Source organism: Buceros rhinoceros, unplaced genomic scaffold (genome assembly GCF_000710305.1).
Source record: "Buceros rhinoceros silvestris isolate BGI_N320 unplaced genomic scaffold, ASM71030v1 scaffold10236, whole genome shotgun sequence".
Classification (NCBI taxonomy): domain Eukaryota; kingdom Metazoa; phylum Chordata; class Aves; order Bucerotiformes; family Bucerotidae; genus Buceros; species Buceros rhinoceros.
Window position 1 is genome coordinate 6,744 of NW_010419348.1, and position 10,489 is coordinate 17,232.

A 10,489-nucleotide genomic window follows, 5' to 3' on the forward strand; every position below is an offset into this window, starting at 1 on the left:
ATTGCCGAGCGCACACACGTTCCTGTGTTAGGGACTGCTGACTTGGCTTTACTTGTGTTGAGGTTAACAGCCGTGCTCCTGCCTTTTACACTAAAGCAAAGCCAAGTTCTGCATCAGGTTCGTGCTGCTCCCCTAACGCAGGCTGTGTTTGCTTTCTGCTACCTGCAGCTGCTTAGTATGGATTATGCCTGGTCAGATGTCACTGGCTATGCATCTGCTTTGAGGACACTTACGTAGGTGGTAAGCAGAAGTACAGCAAAAAGCAGAGCAGTTTGGGGCTGTGTTTTTTCTCCACCATGAGATTCTGTGGGTGGTAAATTTTTACAGCATCTTTTTGTGGGTTTGGCAGAGGATTATTTTCTTCCCCCCGTTTTTTGGCAGTTTGTGGGATGTATATTTGGATATTTCTTTCCGTTTTTTTTCCTTTTTACTCCTATTTTACAGCATTTTATGGAGATGGTTCCCATCACTTTAACAGGTTGCTTTTAGGGTTGTTTTTTAATGCGGTAAGGGATTTTGGTGGGGGAGGTTTTGGTTTTTCAGTAGGTCAGGAGCAACCTGAGCAACCTGAAAGCTCAGAAACTTTGTGTAAATTGAAATTTTACTGGAAGTAATACATGCTAATTGAAATTTTCCATTTTTATCAGCAGAGAAGAGTTTCATTGAGAGATTGTATTTCTGCACCTCCGAATGTAATAAAAGATGAGCAAAGGGAAGGGAAACATTTTCACTCTTTCTTTTACAACTGCCAGGGGAACATAACAAAGATCATAAAGACAGGCACCTGTCTGCTGCTTTTTCGGTCATGCGGGACGCTGTTGTGTTTTCTTTCATTTGCCAGTAGGAAGCCAAACATGGATGAACTTGGCAGGTTGAGGTGGGGTGAAAAGTCTGTGGCCTGTCACAGAATTTTTTTTTTGTTGTTTGGAAATCTGAGGAGACCCTGGATCAGCAAGATCATACATAACATTGTTTTGTAGTTCTGCTTCTCACTTCTTTCTCGTCCTTTTTCTTTCCTTTTTTCTTTTTTTCATTCAAGGAATCCATTTATCCCCTCAGGAATTTCATAGAGAAGTAGAACAGTATTTGTCTCAGGCCAGTAAAGGACAAAACGATACCATCTTGCTGGACTGTAGGAACTTCTATGAAAGTAAAATAGTAAGTGTTCCTTGCGTTATTCTTGCAGTGTGTTACAGGTGCTGGGGAGAAGTGTCCCACGTTGTGAGGGTCTAACCTTACTGGAAGAAGAGATTCCATATTCCAGATTGACTGTAATAAGTACAAAGTTCAGTCTAGTAGTGAATATTAGACGGAAGCAGCAGAGGACTTGCTTAGCGACTCAGCATGGAGTGTGCCTGGCTGAGTGCTTACACAGCCTGGGGCAGGAAGAAGGTGAAGTGGTCCACACAACATTATCAGTGAATACCATATAGCTTGAAGGAAAAGTAGCATAATTTGTCAGGATGTTTTCCACCATTTTTGCCTTGACCTGACCTATATGTCAGAAAGAATGGGGGCATCCTGCGGAGACATCTGCCAGCAGGCTGCACTGCTATGGCTTGTCCTCTCTCTGACAGCTCTGTTCTGCTTAGCCTCCTCTTTTATATTTGGATGAGGAGACATGCCGTGTCCAGAATCCTCTTACGAGATTTTAACAGGTGCTTTGATACATAACTGCAGCTGAGGAACTGCCTAAAGCAGCTGCAGTAAGCTGAGTATTCTGGTCCAAAGGTTTGTTACTTAGACCAGTTTGAGGCACAGACCTTACCATGTAAGACTGCTTGTGACCAGTCGCATGGCCTTTTGTTGTTGTTGCAGGGTCATTTCCAGGGTTGTCTGGCTCCAGATATCAGGAAGTTCAGTTATTTTCCCAGCTACATAGATGAAAACCTGGAGCTTTTTAAAGACAAGCGTGTCCTGATGTACTGCACAGGAGGAATTCGTTGTGAAAGAGGCTCTGCTTACCTACGGAGCAAGGTGAGGTTTCATTCTGAGGGCACAAATGTTGGGGAGTTGAAACTGCTTTAAGGGTCATTGTCTTTTCTTTTGCTGCTAAACTCTTATTGAGCACAAACTGTTCAATGAGCAGGTGGGAGATAACTGTCTCTGACGCACACACCTCAAGCTGTCTGTCAAGGATGTGGGTAATTTAATGCAGCTCAGGATGATCTGCATGGACTAGTGTCATAGCAGTGGTTGCTCTGAACATAATTATATAACCCATTTGCTGAGATGAGGTATTTGTTAAGTCCGCCCTGACCACTGTAGCGGTGTGTCAGGAGGATTTGAGAGCATTCTGCAGTGTTTCTACGAGCTCTGTCTGGGTTGTACTCTGTGGTCATTACTGCACAGCTTCAGCATCTCAGAGTGGTGAAGGTCGGCCAGTCAGTGCTTTCCCAGTGTTGTGGAATTAAATCCAGCACACTGCATTGTTATAATTTTGCTTTGCATCCCACTCTTCTCCTAGATCTGTCTGCCAAGGAGCAAGGGAACAGCACACATATGTTCTCTAGAGATTTAAATGCTGATTTTTTTTTTTTTTTTTTTGCCTCCGCTTCACTTGCATGAACCCTGAGAAATTCTGCTCCTGCTAATGGCTCAGTACATAAAAACAGAATAAGCAGCGGTTCACAAAGGTTCGAAAGCATCTGATCTGTGATGCAGCAGACCACCCTCAGCTGAGGAGGTTACCAGTCTTTTTTTGACTCTAATATTAAATGCACTTTGAGGTTCATATCAGCAAGCTAGCATTGCAGAGTTGTCTGGTAATCCCGGTGGCACTGCCTAGAGTTGTGGGTGCACATGGTGCCACCTGATGGTCACTGAGAAGCTGCTGCGTTTCACTGACGTCTACCATTTACATTTGCTTTGTGAACTCTGGCACACCACCACTGCTGCTGTCTCCTTCAGCTTTTCTGCTAATATGCTTTAAACAGGCAGTGTGCAGAGAGGTTTACCAGCTAAAAGGTGGAATTCACAAGTACCTGGAAGAGTTTCCAGATGGATTCTACAGAGGGAAGCTGTTTGTATTTGATGATCGTTATGCCATTTGCTCCAATGAAGATATCATCTCAGGTAGGAATAGATAATGTAAGCACAGAAGGCTGGAAAGCTATAGCTATTGTTTCCACAGAGGTGTGCAAGACAGGGGCAGCTAAACTGGTCTGTGTATTTCTCCCTCACACTCACTCTGATCTTTTAAGTGACACCACTTTTATCAACTCTATGGCTTTATCACATAAAACAGAAATGAGAGTAATAGAGGTGATTGTTTACAGAGTTTCCTAAAACTGGAGCAGTAAAAGGAGGCATCCCCTGCAGAACAGCTGCTCTTGGGGGCCATCTGCAGCTGTGGAGATGTATGTCAACCACTTGTTGCCCACAGTGCTGACCAGACTGTGTTTGGCCAAGTGACCGAAGTGTCTCAGCTATTCTCTGTTTCAGAAATCTTACAGAACATCAGCAGACTGCCAGGCACTGGGAGAGTGGTGGCACTAAGCTGTACAGCACTTTGCTATTTTCACGTCAGTGTAGAATTTCAGTGACTTCTATTTGAAGTTGTTAAGAACTGGTCTTCTGGCTGGGGTCACTCTTCAGACAATGCAAATAAAATACCTGTTTTCTTCTCAGTAGCCAGGTGCAAATAGATGGAATTTGGCTCTAGCCTTTTTTAGGAAGCAGTGCTGGTTCTTTCTTGAGTGGGTCACTTTTTGAGCGTAGCCTCCCATTCCTCCTCTGCAATTACTGTATACATCTTGAAGGGACCTAGCTTGGTGTAGAAGCAGAATACATTCTGGGTGCATCACAGCCATCCCTACAGATGTGGAGGTGCTGGCGTGGACACGTTCTTGATGGTAAAGCTAAACTGGGCTGTAACTTTTATTTAAAGGGTTAAAACTTGTTTGATGTGGAATGATTCTGCCAGGACTGCAAATAACACCCCATCTGCACAAGTCATTGTTTTTAGGTAGTGGTCCCATGGCACCCCATTTCCCAGCAGGTAACATTCCTGTGTACTGGCTTAATTGCCACCAGCATATCTTTCTTCTCTTAGCAGTGAGAATCAGTGAAAATCTGTCTAATCGAACAAGAGGAAGCACTAGTGAGCACTTTCTTCTTTTCCTGAGAGACAGGTGCCCTAAGCTTTTTTTGTTGATCTTTTTTTTCTTTACATCAAAATGAGAAGTTTCAAAATTAGAACCAAGTTCTAGAAGATCAAGCTAAAGCAGGAATTAAAAAATTGGAAGACCACAGATAGCCACTTAAATGAGAAATTGCAGCTCTCTGGTGCTATGGAGAGAACCTTCTGCAAGGGGTACAGATGGAGCAACGTGGGTGTTGACTGTTCCTTTTCCTCCTCCCTCCAGCATGCAGATACTGTGGGATACTGTGGGACCAGTATAAACTTTGTTCCAGCCAGCACTGCCGGCAGCTTGTCCTGACATGTCCAAGTTGTAGAAACGAAGGTCTTACAGCTTGCTGTCCTGTTTGTCAAGAGAAAGAGCTCAAGGTGACTTCAAGGGCTTCCAGACAGCCACTTAAGGAGGAATGTGAATGCACAAGGAGACGGCCAAGAGTACCTATTGAACACATTTCGCAAAGGATGCTGGACACAGCAAAAGATTAAGCTGTTCTGTTAGCTAATCTGACACATGCTAATGCTTCTCTAAGCGGATCCCTGTCTGTTCTTCAGTTAGGTTTGGAAATTATGAACATGTGTTGGCCTGGAAAGTCTTGTTCATATGCTGCCTTTAAGCCTAAGGTATGCCCTGAAAACCATCCATTACTTGACTATAAATACCAGAGTGCCCAACCCCTCACCAGCACCACAGGATTCCTCTGCCTGGGTACAGTCTTGTAGCGTGGCCTCTACCATGGGGACTTTGGAGTAGAGTATGTGCAGTGGGACACAGCTGCTCACAATTCAAAGGAATCTGCATGGAGATGGGTGTGCCTGACCTCTCTGATCATGCATTTGCTTCAGAAGCTAGTGCTCGGGTGTGAAAACAGCAGATGGATCAGTTGGGTATGGATACATGACTGGATTAGCATTGAAGATATCTTCCATGTACCCGCCATTGGCCTGCGTCTCTTGCTTTTTACCAGTGAGAAGCAAGGGGTGGTTACTGAAGTCAGTTTCTTGACTCCTGTGTAAAACTGCCTGAAGGCAGCGTAAGGACCCCTCTTGTAACGGGAGCAAAGGCCTGCAGATACTGTCTGCCCAGCCGTATTTGTGTGTGACCTTCAGGATGAACAGTTCCTACGTTGGAGCAGGCTGCCGAGGGAGGTGGTAGAAGCCCTGTCCCTGGAAACATTCCAGGTCATGTTGGACTGGGCTCCAGGCAACCTGATCTAGTGGAAGGTGTCCTTGCTCACTGCAGGGGGGTTGAACTAGATGACCTTTAAAGGTCCCTTCCAACCCAAACCATTCTATGATTAACAGCGAAAGCCATCCTTGTGCCATAGCTCTGTCTCCCTGGGAACCGTTGTTTCCCTCACCTTGTCTATGAAATATCCAGGGCTCAGCTATTCTTGCAGTAGGAAAAATTGACAGCTTGAAGCATGTTGAAACTGAGACACACAGAGGGGAACACAGAGACAGAATACCAGCGTTACAGGCACTGGAAGTGATGCTGCTGTGTGTGTAAATGTCAGCAACAGCTATAAGGAGATTGCAAGATCCTTCATCCAAGTTAAATAATTCAAGATTTGGGGAGCATTTGTGGTTTGTAAACATGGGTTGAGTTCCTCAAAAGCTGTGAGATGTTTATGCAATTTCCAGCTCCTATCAGTGGGAGAAGTTGTCTTTGAATTTGAAGGGATCCACAGCATATGAGCTCAAAGTACTTCTCCACCTGCTGCCTGTGTGCTTGATGCTGTAGAATGTACAGAGAGGTTTTATTAATAGTGTAGAAGATGTGTCTTGACTGAAAAAGTCTTTGAAACTTCCTCTCATTCTTGGTACTAATAGTAGTTAGTCATTAGGAAATCAAAACCACTTACTGGTTTGTTGGGGTTTTTTAATGGCAGCTTCTTTTAAAAGCAAGAAAATAGTTTACTCAGGCTCTGCAGTTGCTTAGTAACAGTTAGGGCAATGATATTTTCATACAGAATGAACTTTCACAGCGCTATGAATTCGGGAAGGCCTTATTGTTGGCTTGACTAGCAACTTAAAAGGCATGGGCATTGGTTCCATTAAAGCCATGGCAAGAATTTCTTCTGACTTTCAGTACTGATGCCATGAGATCAATGATTCAGCAACTGCCTTTATGACTGTTCTTTTCATGAAACAAAACTTTGAAATATATGAATGTCATCTTTGAGAATCTTCCTAGGATGGCATTTAATAGTGAATCTGCACAATCCATACCTGAGAAGAAGCTGGAAAATTCCCATCAGTAGACATCTTCAGCAGAAGTCTGAGCAGTGCCCATGGTGCCCTGGCATCTTGCCTCCCAGGCTTTGCTGGCCAGTTAACTGCTGTGCTTTTGAGGACTGGAATATTTCTGGAAAACCACGCAAGCTCTATTTGCAGGCCTCACCTAGAGCACTGATGGGAGTGCCCCAACGTGCATATTATACTCTGTCTTTTCTTCAGGTATTAGACTAAAAAGAAGACAATTTTCTAATGCAGTCTGTCAGCAAGTCTGGAACACTAATCTATTTGGAAGGCTGTTTCTGTATCACTTAGCAGTAGAGAATGGCAGATTTGGCCATCTCTGTGGGGTTAGGATTTGCGTGACATCTCTGAAGGTGACCGTTTCCTTCAGACATGCATAGCACATATAAACTTCTCTACCCCTGTGATGGTAAATAACCTCTAGTGCTTCCACTGTAATTTTAAAAGTACTGCACAAATACACTTCACCTGTTATGTTGGAGGTGCTTAATTCTGGAGAAGTAAATGCTGAAACCTAGCTAGCTGTCTGCCATGTGTCAGACCTGGCTACAAGGTACAATTCTCCTGAGAGCTTCTGTCAACTGGACATTCTACCTCAGAGGCAGAGGGGAGCCACGGGGCCTTGCTGCCCTAAGGCAAGGAGAATGGTTTGAGATGTACAGATGGAGGCTCATAAAGCCAGGTTCCCTCTGCTGCAGAGAGGGGATAGGTGGGTTAAGAGACATTCTTCGTGTCCCTCGTGCAGGTTAGCCCGTGAGCAGCTTCTGTATCCTGGCTTCTGCATTAGTTTTGTCTGATTAATACAAATAAGGACTTGCCATGTGAAATGCTGGGTGGTGGGATCCAGGCACATCAGTGGTGATGCTGGAGAGAGGGCACGTTGGCTCCAGGAGAGGTGAAAGTAAGTTAAGCAGGATTGACTGTGACTGCCACATGCTGCAGAGAGCTGCTGGGACGAAGTGATCCGTTTGCTCCAAAATGTCACCATTTTGTAGCTCCATCACTGCCCAGCTTGATGCCTTTCACCACAAAGCCTGTTGCCTGTCAGTGCAGCCTGTCTCTGCTGCACAGCTCTCAGGTCTCACATGCATCTTTCAGTGAAGCAACTCTGTAAGCGTGAACTGAGGAACCTGGAGTGATCCTGCCAGCTTAATGTAAGTTTGAGCTACATGGTTAATTTGGATGCTGCTACAGTGGAACAAAGGACAAGGTCCTTGCTTTTGTTTCTTTGCCTTTTCTTTTTAAGGGCTATATTTTTTTTTTTCATTCAGAACAAAAATGGTGTTGTAGTATCCATGGTGCAGATATACCTCCTTGCATGTCTGGGTTTCTCAGTACCATTAGCATTCCCAGCATAAGATTCATTTATGTTCTTCTGAAGCTGGTGGAAGAGGAGAGCCCACACCTTGCAAATCTGAGTGGACAGCCCAGCTGAAACTGTGTGGCTTTGGTTTGATGATTTAATTGACCATTTTGAAGTCCTCACAGCGTATATGGAAGAAAGAGGTTGTTTGCCAGTTTGTGGGGCTTTTTATATACTTTTTCAGTTATTTTTCTTCTGTATTCATTTGCTGATAGGGAACTTGCAGGTTGGGCAGAGGAAGCTATAGTGAACCATTTTATTTGACACCATTGGTGCATTTATTAAGATCTGAAGAGCAACAAACATGTTTCCCACATTGCTGAAAGTATAGTGTTTCTCTGCTTCATTGGTCAGAGCTAAATCGTGGGTGGTATTTGCGCACAAGCTCTGAGGAAACCTGTGGGACTTCCGCTGCAATATGTGTAAAAGGCTGCAAAAGTTCACTCTTAACAGATGTGTACAGACAGAATTCTACCAAGTGAGAATACTTCCTAGGACACGTTGTCATCAGACCAAGAATAAGGCTTCAGTATGACAGTGCTTCCACCAGGAGACTCTTCCTACTGAGCAGGATCCCACCCACATTAATGAATGGGCTCATGCTGGGCCCAACCCACTGTGTGTCTGGGAGCTATGCGAGCCTGTGGGGATTCCTCCCAGGAGACCGTCTGACAAAAAGCTGACAGACTACATGCAGTCCAAGTTCAGGGCTGGGGTGTTTCACTTAACAGCTTCTCTAGGGCATCACATTTACTGTTGCATTTATGCAGATATTAGGTTCAGCAATAAAAGAAATGATTCCTAGCATGTAGTTAACAGGCGTGGTCATCTAGACAAAACAGTAAAGAGAGAGAATTTGACTTGTTCCTGGTGAGTATCTGGACGTGTGCTTTTAATATGAGGAAACTGAGGGGAGCGGGTGTTAGAAGAGAGGGCTCTGGTTTGCTGGTTAGTTTGGCCATCTCTGTGGGGTTAGGATTTGCGTGACATCTCTGAAGGTGACCGTTTTCTTCAGACATGCATAGCATAGAAGGATATTAACTCATCCTAAACTGCTCAGTTTTTGAGACTGTTTTATAACTGGTGGCCTTAAGTTCCATTTAATCAGGGGTTGGAAATCAATTTTTTCTAAGAAACACAGGGATACATTTGAATCAGCATCTCCAACTAACTGACTCAGCAAATGTTGGTAAAAATTTGTAATGCACAATTCTTCAAATTAGCTGTGTTTCCAGGTAGTGGAAGTGCTTGTTAAACTAGTTGCTCGTCTATAGTTAGTGGAAATCAATTTGGAAAAAAAATAAAAGTTTTTTTTTTAATACTTCTATAAATGTGTGTGGTACAGTTGTATCTTTCACTCACGCATACCACATCGTAACTGCATCAAACACCATGCAGGGAGTTTATAGAAAAATGAGGTCCCAGGTTAATTAAGAGTCACTTTTACACTGGGATGTACTCTAAATTGAGATTGCATAAACTTGGCAGATTGACACTGGCTTGAATAGCTTCCAACTCTACAGAAAACAACAACAGTCCTACTGGATAAGAATCTTCAACTACAGCCACTAGTTAGTTTAAACTGTTAGTGCATAAAACAGAACCGAGGCACCACAAATACGCTGTCAAGGCACTTGATTGCCTTTAGCTTTCCACAGTGTAGCAGAGATCACTGGGAATGGCCTCCACAGCCAGGAACTACACTCCAGTTCTGCACTTGGGAAAAATAGGCCCGTTCAACTCTGCAAGTCTTCTCTTCCTCACTGAAAAAAGAAGATGAAGAGGAGTCAGTCATGGCAACAGGAAGATGTGGATAGCAGGCTTGGCTCCTGCTGTGGAAAGGAGGGCAGAGATGTGCTTTCTGCCAGGAAAGAAACAGGATGGCATCAGCAGTTGAAATCCTGCTTGACGCAGCAGGCACAACCTCACACTGTTTAAAACCAAGGAAGGTAAGATGAGGTTTCTGTACCCATGAATTTTTAAGGCCAGAAGCTACTTACCCTCCCTTATTCTACAGTCAATTATATTTCAGTTTGATTAGTAATCTGACTTTGGCCAAAGCATCATCTGATGCTGTCTGACGTAATGACAGCAGGAGATAGATGCCATAGTTTTTCCTTGCTAGTTCTTCTAAATTGCCATTTCAAATTAGAAAAAAATAAAAATGTGTCTCATTTCTTACATTAAGCCTTTTGCCTCCAGCCCTCTGATCGTGGTTAACATGGTCAAAACAGCCTCATATCTACCATTACAGCTCTGACAGCTACACTCATGACTTCTCAAGAAATGTGTGTGAGGAAAAACAGGGGAAAAAACTAGGAATAGAGGCAATGCAGAAGTTAATTCATTAGTTTGAACGTAAGTCTTCATAATTGGTTCGTACAGGGCATCTTGGAGAAAAGAAGCTATAGGACCCAAACCAATCTCTGGTAGCATCAGATGATGGTAGGCAGGAGCTGTGGTGTGGAGCACAAGCAGAGAGCTACTGCTGGCAGGGAGGAAAATAAAGTTTTTCAATACTTATACATTGGCCAGGTACGGAGCTGAGGTGCTATTGACAGAGACCGTCACACTGATGGATAGGAGCTGCCAACAAGAACCAAATCAGACCAATATGTAGATCCTAACGGTCAAAGAGGCAAAATGCACAGCTGTTACGTGGAAGGCAAGTTGTGAATTCCTACCCGTACAGCAGGAACAATTAAAACACTAGTTCCAAGTCTTCC

The 10,489-nt window shown here is 43.9% G+C and overlaps 2 protein-coding genes across 2 annotated transcripts in view; one reads left to right on the plus strand and one right to left on the minus strand.

The window, feature by feature from the left end:
• TSTD2 (thiosulfate sulfurtransferase (rhodanese)-like domain containing 2) overlaps positions 1-4,743 on the plus strand; it is a gene marked incomplete at its 5' end in the record, with an annotated part of 11,372 nt that extends 6,629 nt beyond the window's left edge. The window contains 4 exons of the mRNA XM_010138877.1: positions 1,040-1,158; positions 1,819-1,977; positions 2,937-3,075; positions 4,368-4,743. Coding sequence (XP_010137179.1) covers positions 1,040-1,158; positions 1,819-1,977; positions 2,937-3,075; positions 4,368-4,627 — 677 coding nt within the window. The remainder of the gene's footprint in view (positions 1-1,039; positions 1,159-1,818; positions 1,978-2,936; positions 3,076-4,367) is intronic.
• Positions 4,744-9,145: 4,402 nt separating this feature from the next.
• TMOD1 (tropomodulin 1) overlaps positions 9,146-10,489 on the minus strand; it is a 17,260-nt gene continuing 15,916 nt past the window's right edge. The window contains exon 9 of the mRNA XM_010138876.1: positions 9,146-9,526. Within this exon, the coding sequence (XP_010137178.1) occupies positions 9,462-9,526 (65 nt within the window). The 3' untranslated portion in view covers positions 9,146-9,461. The remainder of the gene's footprint in view (positions 9,527-10,489) is intronic.